This window comes from Thalassophryne amazonica, chromosome 20, assembly GCF_902500255.1.
Source record: "Thalassophryne amazonica chromosome 20, fThaAma1.1, whole genome shotgun sequence".
In the NCBI taxonomy this organism is placed as follows: Eukaryota; Metazoa; Chordata; class Actinopteri; order Batrachoidiformes; family Batrachoididae; genus Thalassophryne; species Thalassophryne amazonica.
This window is the reverse complement of record NC_047122.1, coordinates 8,906,203-8,924,578: the sequence shown is the minus strand read 5'-3', so window position 1 is coordinate 8,924,578 and position 18,376 is coordinate 8,906,203. Positions and strand designations below refer to the sequence as shown.

The following is an 18,376-nucleotide window of genomic DNA, read 5'->3' as shown; positions in this document are numbered from 1 at the left end:
TAGTAAATGATATAATAATTGATCAACATATTGATTTATTCTGCCTTACAGAAACCTGCTTACAGCAGGATGAATATGTTAGTTTAAATGAGTCAACACCCCCGAGTCACACTAACTGCCAGAACGCTCGTAGCACGGGCCGAGGTGGAGGATTAGCAGCAATCTTCCATTCCAGCTTATTAATTAATCAAAAACCCAGACAGTGCTTTAATTCATTTGAAAGCTTGACTCTTAGTCTTGTCCATCCAAATTGGAAGTCCAAAAAAACAGTTTTATTTGTTATTATCTATCGTCCACCTGGTCGTTACTGTGAGTTTCTCTGTGAATTTTCAGAACTTTTGTCTGACTTAGTGCTTAGCTCAGATAAGATAATTATAGTGGGCGATTTTAACATCCACACAGATGCTGAGAATGACAGCCTCAACACTGCATTTAATCTATTATTACACTCAATTGGCTTTGCTCAAAATGTAAATGGGTCCACCCACCACTTTAATCATATCTTAGATCTTGTTCTGACTTATTGTATGGAAATTGAAGACTTAACAGTATTCCCTGAAAACTCCCTTCTGTCTGATCATTTCTTAATAACATTTACATTTACTCTGATGGACTACCCAGCAGTGGGGAATAAGTTTCATTACACTAGAAGTCTTTCAGAAAGCACTGTAACTAGGTTTAAGGATATGTTTCCTTCTTTATGTTCTCTAATGCCATATACCAACACAGTGCAGAGTAGCTACCTAAACTCTGTAAGTGAGATAGAGTATCTCGTCAATAGTTTTACATCCTCATTGAAGACAACTTTGGATGCTGTAGCTCCTCTGAAAAAGAGAGCTTTAAATCAGAAGTGCCTGACTCCGTGGTATAACTCACAAACTCGCAGCTTAAAGCAGATAACCCGTAAGTTGGAGAGGAAATGGCGTCTCACTAATTTAGAAGATCTTCACTTAGCCTGGAAAAAGAGTCTGTTGCTCTATAAAAAAGCCCTCCGTAAAGCTAGGACATCTTACTACTCATCACTAATTGAAGAAAATAAGAACAACCCCAGGTTTCTTTTCAGCACTGTAGCCAGGCTGACAACTTAACTTTAACTAGTAATGACTTCATGACTTTCTTTGCTAATAAAATTTTAACTATTAGAGAAAAAATTACTCATAACCATCCCAAAGACGTATCGTTATCTTTGGCTGCTTTCAGTGATGCCGGTATTTGGTTAGACTCTTTCTCTCAGATTGTTCTGTCTGAGTTATTTTCATTAGTTACTTCATCCAAACCATCAACATGTCTATTAGACCCCATTCCTACCAGGCTGCTCAAGGAAGCCCTACCATTATTTAATGCTTCGATCTTAAATATGATCAATCTATCTTTATTAGTTGGCTATGTACCACAGGCTTTTAAGGTGGCAGTAATTAAACCATTACTTAAAAAGCCATCACTTGATCCAGCTATCTTAGCTAATTATAGGCCAATCTCCAACCTTCCTTTTCTCTCAAAAATTCTTGAAAGGGTAGTTGTAAAACAGCTAACTGATCATCTGCAGAGGAATGGTCTATTTGAAGAGTTTCAGTCAGGTTTTAGAATTCATCATAGTACAGAAACAGCATTAGTGAAGGTTACAAATGATGTTCTTATGGCCTCAGACAGTGGACTCATCTCTGTGCTTGTTCTGTTAGACCTCAGTGCTGCTTTTGATACTGTTGACCATAAAATTTTATTACAGAGATTAGAGCATGCCATAGGTATTAATGGCACTGCGCTGCGGTGGTTTGAATCATATTTATCTAATAGATTACAATTTGTTCATGTAAATGGGGAATCTTCTTCACAGACTAAGGTTAATTATGGAATTCCACAAGGTTCTGTGCTAGGACCAATTTTATTCACTTTATACATGCTTCCCTTAGGCAGTATTATTAGACGGCATTGCTTAAATTTTCATTGTTACACAGATGATACCAAGCTTTATCTATCCATGAAGCCAGAGGACACACACCAATTAGCTAAACTGCAGGATTGTCTTACACACATAAGGACATGGATGACCTCTAATTTCCTGCTTTTAAACTCAGATAAAACTGAAGTTATTGTACTTGGGCCCACAAATCTTAGAAACATGGTGTCTAACCAGATCCTTACTCTGGGTGGCATTACCCTGGCCTCTAGTAATACTGTGAGAAATCTTGGAGTCATTTTTGATCAGGATATGTCATTCAAAGTGCATATTAAACAAATATGTAAGACTGCTTTTTTGCATTTACGCAATATCTCTAAAATCAGAAAGGTCTTGTCTCAGAGTGATGCTGAAAAACTAATTCATGCATTTATTTCCTCTAGGCTGGACTATTGTAATTCATTATTATCAGGTTGTCCTAAAAGTTCCCTAAAAAGCCTTCAGTTAATTCAAAATGCTGCAGCTAGAGTACTGACGGGGACTAGAAGGAGAGAGCATATCTCACCCATATTGGCCTCTCTTCATTGGCTTCCTGTTAATTCTAGAATAGAATTTAAAATTCTTCTTCTTACTTATAAGGTTTTGAATAATCAGGTCCCTTCTTATCTTAGGGACCTCTTAGTACCATATCACCCCAATAGAGCGCTTCGCTCTCAGACTGCAGGCTTACTTGTAGTTCCTAGGGTTTGTAAGAGTAGAATGGGAGGCAGAGCCTTCAGCTTTCAGGCTCCTCTCCTGTGGAACCAGCTCCCAATTCAGATCAGGGAGACAGACACCCTCTCTACATTTAAGATTAGGCTTAAAACTTTCCTTTTTGCTAAAGCTTATAGTTAGGGCTGGATCAGGTGACCCTGAACCATCCCTTAGTTATGCTGCTATAGACTTAGACTGCTGGGGGGTTCCCATAATGCACTGTTTCTTTCTCTTTTTGCTCTGTATGCACCACTTTGCATTTAATCATTAGTGATTGATCTCTGCTCCCCTCCACAGCATGTCTTTTTGCTGGTTCTCTCCCTCAGCCCCAACCAGTCCCAGCAGAAGACTGCCCCTCCCTGATCCTGGTTCTGCTGGAGGTTTCTTCCTGTTAAAAGGGAGTTTTTCCTTCCCACTGTAGCCAAGTGCTTGCTCACAGGGGGTCGTTTTGACCTTTGGGGTTTTTACGTAATTATTGTATGGCCTTGCCTGACAATATAAAGCGCCTTGGGGCAACTGTTTGTTGTGATTTGGCGCTATAAAAATAAAATTGAATTGAATTGAAATTGAATTGAACTTGAGGCAAGGACACTCCACCGACCTGAAGAGGGCAAAGCACCTTTTTCCAGTTGAGAACCATGGCCTCGGATTTGGAGGTGCTGATTTTCATCCCCGACGCCTCACACTATGCCCTGCTTTCTTGCTGTGTGTATTTCTTTGTATATGCACACACACACACACACACACACACACACACACACACACACACACACACACACACACACACACACACACACACACACACACACACACACACACAGATATTTGAGAAGTGAAATGAAGTTTCTAGCATTTACATAAATTGTGTAATAATTATTTAAACAAACGTAGGCAGGTGCATAAATTTGGGCACCCGTATCATTTTATTGATTTGAATTTTACATGTAGCACTAATTATTGGAACACAAATTTGGTTTGGTAAGCTCATTGACCCTTGACCTCCTTACACAGGTGAATCTAATCATGAGAAAGGGTATTTAAGGTGGCCATTTGCAAATGATTCTCCTCTTTGCATCTCTTCTAATGAGTGGCAACATGGGAGCCTCTAAACAACTCTCAAATGACCTGAAAACAAAGCTTGCGCAACATCATGGTTTAAGGGAAGGATACAAAAAGCTATCTCAGAGATTTCAGCTGTCAGTTTAAACTGTGAGGAGCATAGTGAGGAAATGGAAGACCACAGCCACAGTACTAGTTAAGGCCTGAAGTGGCAGGCCAAGAAAAATCTCAGATAAGCTGAAGCGAAGGATGGTGAGAACAGTCATAGGCAAACCACAGACCTGCTCCAAAGACCTACAAAATGATCTTGCAGCAGATAGTGTCTCTGTGCATCATTCAACTATACAGCACACTTTGCACAAGAAGATGCTGTATGATGCTGTAATGCAGAGGAAGCTTTTTCTCCGTATACACCACAAAGTCACTTGAGGTATGCTAAAGCACATTTGAACAAGCCAGCTTCATTTTAGAATAAGGTGCTGTGGACTGATGCAACTAAAACTGAGTTATTTGGACATAACAAGGGGTGGTATGCATGGCTGAAAAAAGAACACAACATTATAAGAAAAACACTTGCACATACAGTAAAATTTGGAGGTGGTTCCATCATGCTTGTTAAAGTTGAGGGTCACATGGATTCCAGTCAATATCAGCAGATTCTTGGAGAACAATGTTCATGATTTAGTGACAAAGTTGAAGTTGTGCCGGGGCTGGATCTTTCAACAAGACAACGACCCTAAACACTGCTCAAAATTTACTAAGGCATTCATGCAGAGGAACAAGTATAACATTCTGTAATGGCCAACTCAGTCCCCAGACCTGAATATTATTGAAAATCTGTGGTGTGATTTTAAGCGGGCTCTCCATGATCGGAAACCAACAAACCTGAGATGTTTTGTAAAGAAGAATGGTCCAAAATACCGTCAGCCAGAATCCAGACTCTCATTGGAAGCAATGGGAAGCATTTAGAGGCTGTTATTTCTGCAAAAGGAGGATCTACTGAATATTGATGGATTTTTTCTGTTGGGGTGCCCAAATTTATGCACCTGCCTAATACTGCACACTTTCTGTAAATACTAGAAAGTTCATTTCACTTCTCAAATATCAGTGTGTTTGTCTGTTATATGATATATTTAACTGAAATTTCTGATCCAGACAACCAATGATTTATAAATGAAAATCATGAAAATTATCAGGGGTGCCCAAACCTTTGCATACAACTGTAAATGCCAACAGGACTGATGTGAAGAGCGAGGTTTAAGATGACTGAAAACAGGACCTATGGGAAAGGTGAGGTTTTTGACAATGTCATGTTTAATGGTTGAATAGTTTCAAGGAGCTAAAAAATATTTTTGTGATTGCCTGATGATGTCTTGGGTAAACTAGGTCATTGCCCATTTGATTCTAGGACATATGACGTATGCTACCATGTTACATAATTAAGCAGAACAGATGGTATAAACTATCAATTTCTAAAATCCCATTAGCTCAATTAAAAAGTTGCACAATTTTTTTACTAAAATTTGAGCCTTTTTTTAACCTATACAAAGTGATATTTATATCAATCAATCAATTTTATTTATATAGCGCCAAATCACAACAAACAGTTGCCCAAAGGCACTTTATATTGTAAGGCAAGGCCATACAGTAATTACGTAAAAAACCCCAACGGTCAAAACGACCCCCTGTGAGGAAGCACTTGGCGACAGTGGGAAGGAAAAACTCCCTTTTAACAGGAAGAAACCTCCAGCAAAACCAGGCTCAGGGAGGGGCAGTCTTCTGCTGGGACTGGTTGGGGCTGAGGGAGAGAACCAGGAAAAAGACATGCTGTGGAGGGGAGGAGAGATCAATCACTAATGATTAAATGCAGAGTGGTGCATACAGAGCAAAAAGAGAAAGAAACACTCAGTGCATCATGGGAACCCCCCAGCAGTCTAAGTCTATAGCAGCATAACTAAGGGATGGTTCAGGGTCACCTGATCCAGCCCTAACTATAAGCTTTAGCAAAAAGGAAAGTTTTAAGCCTAATCTTAAAAGTAGAGAGGGTGTCTGTCTCCCTGATCTGAATTGGGAGCTGGTTCCACAGGAGAGGAGCCTAAAAGCTGAAGGCTCTGCCTCCCATTCTACTCTTACAAACCCTAGGAACTACAAGTAAGCCTGCAGTCTGAGAGCGAAGCGCTCTATTGGGGTGATATGGTACTATGAGGTCCCTAAGATAAGATGGGACCTGATTATTCAAAACCTTATAAGTAAGAAGAAGAATTTTAAATTCTATTCTAGAATTAACAGGAAGCCGATGAAGAGAGGCCAATATGGGTGAGATATGCTCTCTCCTTCTAGTCCCCGTTAGTACTCTAGCTGCAGCATTTTGAATTAACTGAAGGCTTTTCAGGGAACGTTTAGGACAACCTGATAATAATGAATTAGAATAGTCCAGCCTAGAGGAAATAAATGCATGAATTAGTTTTTCAGCATCACTCTGAGACAAGACCTTTCTAATTTTAGAGTTATTGCTCAAATGCAAAAAAGCAGTCCTACATATTTGTTTAATATGCACATTGAATGACATATCCTGATCAAAAATGACTCCAAGATTTCTCACAGTATTACTAGAGGTCAGGGTAATGCCATCCAGAGTAAGGATCTGGTTAGACACCATGTTTCTAAGATTTGTGGGGCCAAGTACAATAACTTCAGTTTTATCTGAGTTTAAAAGCAGGAAATTAGAGGTCATCCATGTCTTTATGTCTGTAAGACAATCCTGTAGTTCCTAGGGTTTGTAAGAGTAGAATGGGAGGCAGAGCCTTCAGCTTTCAGGCTCCTCTCCTGTGGAACCAGCTCCCAATTCAGATCAGGGAGACAGACACCCTCTCTACTTTTAAGATTAGGCTTAAAACTTTCCTTTTTGCTAAAGCTTATAGTTAGGGCTGGATCAGGTGACCCTGAACCATCCCTTAGTTATGCTGCTATAGACTTAGACTGCTGGGGGGTTCTCATGATGCACTGAGTGTTTCTTTCTCTTTTTGCTCTGTATGCACCACTCTGCATTTAATCATTAGTGATTGATCACTGCTCTCTTCCACAGCATGTCTTTTTGCTGGTTCTCTCCCTCAGCCCCAACCAGTCCCAGCAGAAGACTGCCCCTCCCTGAGCCTGGTTCTGCTGGAGGTTTCTTCCTGTTAAAAGGGAGTTTTTCCTTCCCACTGTCGCCAAGTGCTTGCTCACAGGGGGTCGTTTTGACCGTTGGGGTTTTTAGGTAATTATTCTATGGCCTTGCCTTACAATATAAAGCGCCTTGGGGCAACTGTTTGTTGTGATTTGGCGCTATATAAATAAAATTGATTTCTTTCTTAAAATTGATTTCTTCTTTCTTATCTGAGCTAAGCACTAAGTCAGACAAAAGGTCTGAAAATTCACAGAGAAACTCACAGTAACGACCAGGTGGACGATAGATAATAACAAATAAAACTGTTTTTTTGGGACTTCCAATTAATAAGCTGGAATGGAAGATTGCTGCTAATCCTCCGCCTCGGCCCGTGCTACGAGCATTCTGGCAGTTAGTGTGACTCGGGGGTGTTGACTCATTTAAACTAACATATTCATCCTGCTGTAACCAGGTTTCTGTAAGGCAGAATAAATCAATATGTTGATCAATTATTATATCATTTACTAACAGGGACTTAGAAGAGAGAGCCAGCCAGCAATTCAAGGAGAACATGCAGCTAAACATGTCACTCCCGGTCCGATTGGGGAGGGGCCCAGAGAAAACTACAGAGTCCGACATTGTTTTTGCAAAGTTACACACCGATTCAATGTTAATTTTAGTGACCTCCGATTGGTGTAACCGGGTGTCATTACTGCCGACGTGAATTACAATCTTACCAACTTTATGCTTAGCCTTAGCCAGCAGTTTCAAATTTCCTTTGATGTCGCCTGCTCTGGCCCCCAGAAGACAATTGACTATGGTTGCTGGTGTCGCTAACTTCACATTTCTCAAAACAGAGTCGCCAATAACCAGAGTTTGATCCTCGGCGGGTGTATCGTCAAGTGGGGAAAAACTGTTAGAAATGTGAACGGGTTGGCGGTGTACATGGGGCTTCTGTTTAGGGCTACGCTTCCTCCTCACAGTCACCCAGTCGGCCTGCTTTCCCGGCTGCTCGGGATCTGCCAGAGGGAAACTAACGGCGGCTAAGCTACCTTGGTCCGCACCGACTACAGGGGCCTGGCTAGCTGTAGAATTTTCCACGGTGCGGAGCTGAGTCTCCAATTCGCCCAGCCTGGCCTCCAAAGCTACGAATAAGCTACACTTATTACAAGTACCATTACTGCTAAAGGAGGCCGAGGAATAACTAAACATTTCACACCCAGAGCAGAAAAGTGCGGGAGAGACAGGAGAAGCCGCCATGCTAAACCGGCTAAGAGCTAGTAGCTGCGCTAAGCTAGCGGATTCCTAAAAACACACAAAGTGAATAATGTGTAAATAATTTAGAGGTGATTCAGCAGAGGGAGTGCTTTAGTTAAGGTACGTGAAGATTACACTGTGAAACAAATCGTTATCTAGTTAACTAGATCAATCTAACTGTGCAGATTAAACAGCTAACAGATACAGCAAAACACCGCGGTGCTCCGGAACAGGAAGTGATACAATACCGCAGTGAGAGCCAACCACCAGTAGAGGCAAGCAAGAGCAAAATAAGGAAAGTAGAGAACAATGTTCATGAATCAGTGACAAAGTTATATAAACCATTATCAGTGGTTTATATGACTTTAAACCACTGATATTCCAAACAATTCATTTTTTAAATCCTTGTGATGAGACAAGAAATGTGGTCCACTTCAATATAACTCTGTATCTTTAAGTTTGGACAATTGAAGATAGTATACAGACGAGAGACAGGATTGTTGTTGTTGTTATGTCATCTTAGGTGGAACCAAAAACTTGTGTGGCTCATAGACTGTGACACACACTCGAAAGAGTGGAGTAGTCTGTGCTTGTTGGGAAACTGTCCATCCATCCATCCATTTTCTTCCGGATAAAGCGGGTAAATATTATCATATCATATTAGAAATAACTAGCATGTTGCTCTGTTTGTCCCTGATCAAAGTGACACACGTGCACACACAGGTGCTGTAAGCAGATGGTTTTAGTTTAATAAACAAAGACAGTGGCTGAAGACATTAAAACCACAAAACATTTCAATCATGGTATTAACATGAAACTTAACTCACTCATGGTAATAGCAACATGAGACTTATCTAAACTGATCAAACCAATTGAGCTACAAAAACACCATAAATCAATCACACTAACAACATTGTTAAACTAATATAGACCACAATAACAACATTTTAAATGTAATTGGTTAGCTAAAATTGCTAATTTCTCCAAAAAATATTAGTCCTTTCAACTTTACATTTTTGCAGCATTCATCCTTGACACAAAATACATAAGTATACACAACGGCAAATGTCAGCTCTCCTGGGTTTTTGTGTGATCAAAGCCAAATACACGCACACATACACACACACACACACATGCACACAGAGGCCACTTGGCTATTATAATATAGATGGATGCTGTCAAACAACAAATGTGTTTCTGACAGCGCCAGTCTTTACATTTTGGATTAGAATTGTTGAAACTGTTCTATTTTTGCTGCAAAACAGCTTTTAAACATTCTTGTTTGATCAGTTCACATTTTATTTAAGAATTGTTTTCAGTGAAATTAATTATATTCCTCAGGGAGAGCCTGGCAGCCCTGGAAAAGCGGGCATCTCTGGAGCTGCTGGGCGTGGCGTACCTGGACCAAAGGTAATTACACTGAATCAACCAACACATTTGGAGAATAACTGAAGATGCCTTTAAAAATGGTATAAATGGTTTTTGTTTATCGATAAGTAATATACAGTAGTGTTCAGAATAATAGTAGTGCTATGTGACTAAAAAGATTAATCCAGGTTTTGAGTATATTTCTTATTGTTACATGGGAAACAAGGTACCAGTAGATTCAGTAGATTCTCACAAATCCAACAAGACCAAACATTCATGATATGCACACTCTTAAGGCTATGAAATCGGGCTATTAGTAAAAAAAAGTAGAAAAGGGGGTGTTCACAATAATAGTAGTGTGGCATTCAGTCAGTGAGTTCATCAGTTTAGTGAAACAAACAGGTGTGAATCAGGTGTCCCCTATTTAAGGATGAAGCCAGCACCTGTTGAACATGCTTTTCTCTTTGAAAGCCTGAGGAAAATGGGACGTTCAAGACATTGTTCAGAAGAACAGTGTAGTTTGATTAAAAAGTTGATTGGAGAGGGGAAAACTTATACGCAGGTGCAAAAAAATTTTTGCAGGCTGTTCATCTACAATGATCTCCAATGCTTTAAAATGGACAAAAAACCAGACACGCGTGGAAGAAAACAGAAAACAACCATCAAAATGGATAGAAGAATAACCAGAATGGCAAAGGCTCACCCACTGATCAGCTCCAGGATGATCAAAGACAGTCTGGAGTTAACTGTAAGTGCTGTGACAGTTAGAAGACACCTGTGTGAAGCTCATTTATTTGCAAGAATCCCCTGCAAAGTCCCTCTGTTAAATAAAAGACATCAAATCAAATCAAATCAATTTTATTTATATAGCACCAAATCACAACAACAGTTGCCCCAAGGCACTTTATATTGTAAGGCAAAAGCCATACAATAATCACAGAAAAACCCCAACGGTCAAAACGACCCCCTATGAGCAAGCACTTGGCTACAGTGGGAAGGAAAACTCCCTTTTAACAGGAAGAAACCTCCAGCAGAACCAGGCTCAGGGAGGGGCAGTCTTCTGCTGGGACTGGTTGGGGCTGAGGGGAGAGAATCAGGAAAAAGACATACTGTGGAAGACAGCAGAGACATGTGCAGAAGAGGTTACAATTTGCCAAAGAACACATCAACTGGCCTAAAGAGAAATGGAGAAATATTTTGTGGACTGATGAGAGTAAAACTGTTCTTTTTGGGTCCAAGGGCCGCAGACAGTTTGTGAGATGACCCCCAAACTCTGAATTCAAGCCACAGTTCACAGTGAAGACAGTGAAGCATGGTGGTGCAAGCATCATGATATGGGCATGTTTCTCCTACTATGGTGTTGGGCCTATATATCGCATACCAGGTATCATGGATCAGTTTGGATATGTCAAAATACTTCAAGAGGACATGTTGCCTTATGCTGAAGAGGACATGCCCTTGAAATGGGTGTTTCAACAAGAAAATGACCCCAAGCACACTAGCAAATGAGCAAAATCTTGGTTCCAAACCAACAAAATTAATGCCTCGCAGATGTGACGAAATCATGAAAAACTGTGGTTATACAACTAAATACTAGTTTAGTGATTCACAGGATTGCTAAAAAAGCACTTTGAACATAATAGTTTTGAGTTTGTAGCGTCAACAGCAGATGCTACTATTATTGTGAACACCCCCTTTTTCTACTTTTTTTTTACTAATAGCCCAATTTCATAGCCTTAAGAGTGTGCATATCATGAATGCTTGGTCTTGTTGTATTTGTAAGAATCTACTGAATCTACTGGTACCTTGTTTCCCATGTAACAATAAGAAATATACTCAAAACCTGGATTAATCTTTTTAGTCAGTGGTGGGCACAGCTAACCAAAAAGTTAGCTTCAATAACCAATAATCCAATAACTGAAAAGTTAACTTTTATGACGCTAAACTGATAAACCGCTAAAAAATGTATCTTTACTACATATAACTGATAATGCTTATTCGGACGTGGCCACATCAGATTACACTGTCAGCTTCTGATAAACCAGTTTCACTTTAAGTGCCACAGGGGCTGCTGGGTAAATTCAAGGATCACAAACAAAAAAATAACCCACAAAAAATTAATGAATAAAAAATAAAACCCCAAACACTGTCATCATCTTTCAAAAACAGTATTAGAAGTCACAGTTGATCTCGGTATTATATATACAGTCATTTCTGAACTAAAAGCTGCTGCTTTTTTCACATGTTTTGAACCCTGCGGCTTAATCAACCAAAATATGGCCATTAATGCATTGATTGGCAGAGTAAAAGACAAGTAGTAAATATAAATTCTTATCTGTTTCAGTGGAATTCATTAAATTCTGAAGAAAATATTCCACATGAAGCGTCCTGATTATCCAAAACAGTGTGTAAACGGTGAAGAAAAGTCCCTGCAGCTGCGCCGTGAGATCTCCTCTCTCCCACTGAGTCTCTGCAATTAAATTATCCCACAAATTGGGAAAACAAAGAAATAAAATAAAGAAATGTTCAAATTAGTCCATTTTGTTTGTGTCAAGTGGATGGTAACAGTGTAACGTCCAAACCCACAATGCTCGCTGTGTCGGCCGGCCAATCACGTCTTGAGCTTAATGATGATTTCATCAACAGGTGACAGCCAGTCTGCCATAAACCACTGATCTACACACGAAGTAAGCGGACTGAAAGTTATCGGAACTAAAATTATCGGAAGATACTTGGTCCGATGATGGTTTTAAAACTTATCAGAAAAGCTAATAATAATTAATATTAATTATCAGTTATCGAATTAGCTGAACAGTGCCCACCACTGGTCGTTGGTCTTCCCTGGGAACTCCTCCCAGTTGTACATGTCTGGAACACCTCCTTAGGGAAACAACAAGAGGGAATCCTCACCAGAATCTCAAACCACCTCAGCTGTCTTCTTTACAGTGCATCCAAGTATTCACAGTGCTTCACTTTTTCCACATTTTATGTTACAGCCTTATCGCAAAAACAGATGAAATTCATTCTTCCCTCAGAATTCTACTCACAACACCCCATTACAGCATGAAAAAAGTTTTTTTTTTCAAATTTATTAAAAATAAAAAGCTTAAAAGTCACATATACATAAGAATTCACACCCTTTACTCAGTACGTTTTTGATGCACCTTTGACACAAATTTGTGTCATCAGACCAGAGAGTTTTATTTCTCCTGGTCTAAGAGTCCTTCAGGTGCCTTTTGGCAAACTCCAGGCGGGCTGCCATGTGCCTTTTACTAAACTGGCTTCCATCTGGCAACTCTACCATACAGGTCTGATTGGTAGATTGCTGCAAAGATGGTTGTCTTTCTGGAAGGTTCCTCTCTCTCCAATGCTGGGTTCTTGGTCATCTCCCTGACTAAGGCCCTTCTCTCCTGATTGCTCAGTTTAGAGGAGCAGCCAGCTCTAGGAAGATTCCCAGTGGATCCAAACATCTTCCATTCATGGATGATGGAGGCCACTGTGCTCACTGGAACCTTCAAAGCAACAGAAATGCTTCTGTTCCCTTCCCCAGATTTGTGCATCAAGACAATCCTGTCTTGAAGGTTTGCAGACAATTCCTTTGACTTCTTGCTTGGTTTGTGCTCTGACATGCACTGTCAACTCTGGGGCCGTATATGTAGACCAGGGGTGCCCAAGATCGGTCCTCGAGAGCTACCTTCCTGACACTCTTAGTTGTCTCCCTGTTCCAACACACCTGAATCCAATGAAAGACTCGTTAGGAGGCTTTTAACCCTCTGGGGCTGACGCCATTGTATACGATGGCTAAGACCCCAGAGGGTTAATGAACCTTTCATTTTATTCAGGTGTATTGGAACAGGGAGACAGCTAAGAGTGTCAGAAAGGTAGATCTCGAGGACTGAACTTGAGCACCCTTGATGTAAACAGATGTGTGCCTTTCCAAATCATGTCCATGCAACTGGGATCCCCCAGGAAGAGTTACAGGACTTCACTGGGGATAGGGAAGTAGGAAATGAGCTGCATGCTTTCCTGTCGCCGCAACATTGACCCAGAGAAGCAGTTGAAAATGAAGATAAAGGATGAAGCAATTGAAATTTCAAATGGACTGCATTTATATAGTGCTTTTCCATCTTTTCCATCTCTTAGAAACATGGTGTCTAACCAGATCCTTACTCTGGATGGCATTACCCTGACCTCTAGTAATACTGTGAGAAATCTTGGAGTCATTTTTGATCAGGATATGTCATTCAAAGCGCATATTAAACAAATATGTAGGACTGCTTTTTTGCATTTACGCAATATCTCTAAAATCAGAAAGGTCTTGTCTCAGAGTGATGCTGAAAAACTAATTCATGCATTTATTTCCTCTAGGCTGGACTATTGTAATTCATTATTATCAGGTTGTCCTAAAAGTTCCCTAAAAAGCCTTCAGTTAATTCAAAATGCTGCAGCTAGAGTACTGACGGGGACTAGAAGGAGAGAGCATATCTCACCTATATTGGCCTCTCTTCATTGGCTTCCTGTTAATTCTAGAATAGAATTTAAAATTCTTCTTCTTACTTATAAGGTTTTGAATAATCAGGTCCCATCTTATCTTAGGGACCTCGTAGTACCATATCACCCCAATAGAGCGCTTCGCTCTCAGACTGCAGGCTTACTTGTAGTTCCTAGGGTTTGTAAGAGTAGAATGGGAGGCAGAGCCTTCAGCTTTCAGGCTCCTCTCCTGTGGAACCAGCTCCCAATTCAGATCAGGGAGACAGACACCCTCTCTACTTTTAAGATTAGGCTTAAAACTTTCCTTTTTGCTAAAGCTTATAGTTAGGGCTGGATCAGGTGACCCTGAACCATCCCTTAGTTATGCTGCTATAGACGTAGACTGCTGGGGGGTTCCCATGATGCACTGTTTCTTTCTCTTTTTGCTCTGTATGCACCACTCTGCATTTAATCATTAGTGATCGATCTCTGCTCCCCTCCACAGCATGTCTTTTTCCTGGTTCTCTCCCTCAGCCCCAACCAGTCCCAGCAGAAGACTGCCCCTCCCTGAGCCTGGTTCTGCTGGAGGTTTCTTCCTGTTAAAAGGGAGTTTTTCCTTCCCACTGTAGCCAAGTGCTTGCTCACAGGGGGTCGTTTTGACCGTTGGGGTTTTACATAATTATTGTATGGCCTTGCCTTACAATATAAAGCGCCTTGGGGCAACTGTTTGTTGTGATTTGGCGCTATATAAAAAAAATTGATTGATTGATTGATCTGCATCAGATGCTCAATGCGTTTTACAACAATGCCTCACATTCACCCCGATGTCAGGGTGCTGCCATGCAAGGTGCTCACTACAAATTTGGAGCAACTAGGGGGTTAAGGACCTTGCCCAAGGGCCCTTACTGATTTTCCGGTCCGGCTGGGATTTGAACCAAGGGTCATCTGGTCTCAAGCCCAACGCATAACCACTAGACCATCACCATCATCATCAGGTTAATTAATTAATTAAGTGGCTTGTGAGTATATATATATATATATATATATATATATATATATATATATATATATATATATATATATATATATATATATATATATATATATATATATATATATAAAAATGCGGTGAAATTATTATCATAAAAATGATAATATTATGATAATAATATGACAGCATATTATGGTGTCTCAGTCATTTCTAAAAATGACCACATCATCAAGTTGGACAACACAACCTTTGTAATCACCAACCACATTTGTCCTTCATTGTTGGAATGTTGTAGGAACATTCCTCAGATCAAATATATGAGCTCATGAGGATGGAGATCAGAGGGTTCAATAAAGGCAACAATCTCACACATTGTATCCTTCACACATTGAAAAACAAATCTGCCAATAATGTTTTAGCAGATCAAGTGGATTCACACATTTTGCTGACCCCATCAAGTCAATGAAATCATCCATTCATGGTAATGGATAAATCAAATCAAATCAAATCAATTTTATTTATATAGCACCAAATCACAACAGCAGTTGCCCCAAGGCGCTTTATATTGTAAGGCAAAAGCTATACAATAATCACAGAAAAACCCCAACGGTCAAAACGACCCCCTATGAGCAAGCACTTGGCGACAGTGGGAAGGAAAAACTCCCTTTTAACAGGAAGAAACCTCCAGCAGAACCAGGCTCAGGGAGGGGCAGTCTTCTGCTGGGACTGGTTGGGGCTGAGGGGAGAGAATCAGGAAAAAGACATGCTGTGGAAGACAGCAGAGATCAATCACTAATGATTAAATGCAGAGTGGTGCATACAGAGCAAAAAGAGAAAGAAACACTCAGTGCATCATGGGAACCCCCCAGCAGTCTAAGTCTATAGCAGCATAACTAAGGGATAGTTCAGGGTCACCTGATCCAGCCCTAACTATAAGCTTTAGCAAAAAGGAAAGTTTTAAGCCTAATCTTAAAAGTAGAGAGGGTGTCTGTCTCCCTGATCTGAATTGGGAGCTGGTTCCACAGGAGAGGAGCCTGAAAGCTGAAGGCTCTGCCTCCCATTCTACATGTAAGCCTGCAGTCTGAGAGCGAAGCGCTCTACTGGGGTGATATGGTACTAAGAGGTCCCTAAGATAAGATGGGACCTGATTATTCAAAACCTTATAAGTAAGAAAAGCAATTTTAAATTCTATTCTAGAATTAACAGGAAGCCAATGAAGAGAGGCCAATATGGGTGAAATATGTTCTCTCCTTCTAGTCTCCGTCAGTACTCTAGCTGCAGCATTTTGAATTAACTGAAGGCTTTTCAGAACTTTTAGGACAACCTGATAATAATGAATTACAATAGTCCAGCCTAGAGGAAATAAATACATGAATTAGTTTTTCAGCATCACTCTGAGACAAGACCTTTCTAATTTTAGAGATATTGTGCAAATGTAAAAAAGCAGTCCTACATATTTGCTTAATATGCGCATTGAAGGACATATCCTGATCAAAAATGACTCCAAGATTTCTCACAGTATTACTAGCGGTCAGGGTAATGCCATCCACAGTAAGGATCTGGTTAGACACCATGTTTCTAAGATTTGTGGGGCCAAGTACAATAACTTCAGTTTTATCTGAATTTAAAAGCAGGAAATTAGAGGTCATCCATGTCTTTATGTCTGTAAGACATTGCTGCAGTTTAGCTAATTGATGTGTGTCCTCTGGCTTCATGGATAGATAAAGCTGGGTATCATCTGCATAACAATGAAAATTTAAGCAATGCTTTCTAATAATACTGCCTAAGGGAAGCATGTATAAAGTGAATAAAATTGGTCCTAGCACAGAACCTTGTGGAACCTAAATTAACCTTAGTCTGTGAAGAAGACTCCCCATTTACATGAACAAATTGTAATCTATTAGATAAATATGATTCAAACCACCGCAGCGCAGTGCCTTTAATACCTATGGCATGCTCTAATCTCTGTAATAAAATTTTATGGTCAACAGTATCAAAAGCAGCACTGAGGTCTAACAGGACAAGCACAGAGATGAGTCCACTGTCTGAGGCCATAAGAAGATTATTTGTAACCTTCACTAATGCTGTTTCTGTACTATGATGAATTCTGAAACCTGACTGAAACTCTTCAAATAGACCATTCCTCTGCAGATGATCAGTTAGCTATTTTACCCTACCCTCTCAAGAATTTTTGAGAGAAAAGGAAGGTTGGAGATTGGCCTATAATTAGCTAAGATAGCTGGGTCAAGTGATGGCTTTTTAAGTAATGGTTTAATTACTGCCACCTTAAAAGCCTGTGGTACATAGCCAACTAATAAAGATAGATTGATCATATTTAAGATCGAAGCATTAATTAATGGTAGTGCTTCCTTGAGCAGCCTGGTAGGAATGGGGTCTAATAGACATGTTGATGGTTTGGAGGAAGTGACTAATGAAAATAACTCAGACAGAACAATCAGAGAGAAAGAGTCTAACCAAATACCAGCATTACTGAAAGCAGCCAAAGATAATGATATGTCTTTGGGATGGTTATGAGTAATTTTTTCTCTAATAGTTTGACAAAGAAAGTCATGAAGTCATTACTAGTTAAAGTTAAAGGAATATTCGGCTCAATAGAGCTCTGACTCCTTGTCAGCCTGGCTACAGTGCTGAAAATAAACCTGGTGTTGTTCTTATTTTCTTCAATTAGTGATGAGTAGTAAGATGTCCTAGCTTTACGGAGGGCTTTTTTATAGAGCAACAGACTCTTTTTCCAGGCTAAGTGAAGATCTTCTAAATTAGTGAGATGCCATTTCCTCTCCAATGTACGGGTTATCTGCTTTAAGCTACGAGTTTGTGAGTTATACCATGGAGTCAGGCACTTCTGATTTAAGGCTCTCTTTTTCAGAGGAGCTACAGCATCCAAGGTTGTGCTCAATGTGGATGTAAAACTATTGACGAGATAATCTATCTCACTCACAGAGTTTAGGTAGCTACTCTGCACTGTGTTGGTAAATGGCATTGGAGAACATAACAAAGAAGGAATCATATCCTTAAACCTAGTTACAGCGCTTTCCGAAAGACTTCTACTGTAATGAAACTTATTCCCCACTGCTGGGTAGTCCATTAAAGTAAATGTAAATGTTATTAAGAAATGATCAGACAGAAGGGAGTTTTCAGGGAATACTGTTAAGTCTTCAATTTCCATACCATAAGTCAAAACAAGATCTAAAGTATGATTAAAGTGGTGGGTGGACTCATTTACATTTTGAGCAAAGCCAATTGAGTCTAATAATAGATTAAATGCAGTGTTGAGGCTGTCATTCTCAGCATCTATGTGGATGTTAAAATCGCCCACTATAATTATCTTATCTGAACTAAACACTAAGTCAGACAAAAGGTCTGAAAATTCACAGAGAAACTCACAGTAATGACAGAAATCTCAGGTTTAGCTGTA

The 18,376-nt window shown here is 39.9% G+C and overlaps 1 protein-coding gene across 1 annotated transcript in view; it reads left to right on the top strand.

Moving 5' to 3' along the window:
- LOC117502369 (collagen alpha-1(XXVIII) chain-like) overlaps nt 1-18,376 on the top strand; it is a 100,318-nt gene that overhangs the window by 64,658 nt on the left and 17,284 nt on the right. Inside the window, exon 6 of the mRNA XM_034161402.1 lies at nt 9,453-9,521. Coding sequence (XP_034017293.1) covers nt 9,453-9,521 — 69 coding nt within the window. The remainder of the gene's footprint in view (nt 1-9,452; nt 9,522-18,376) is intronic.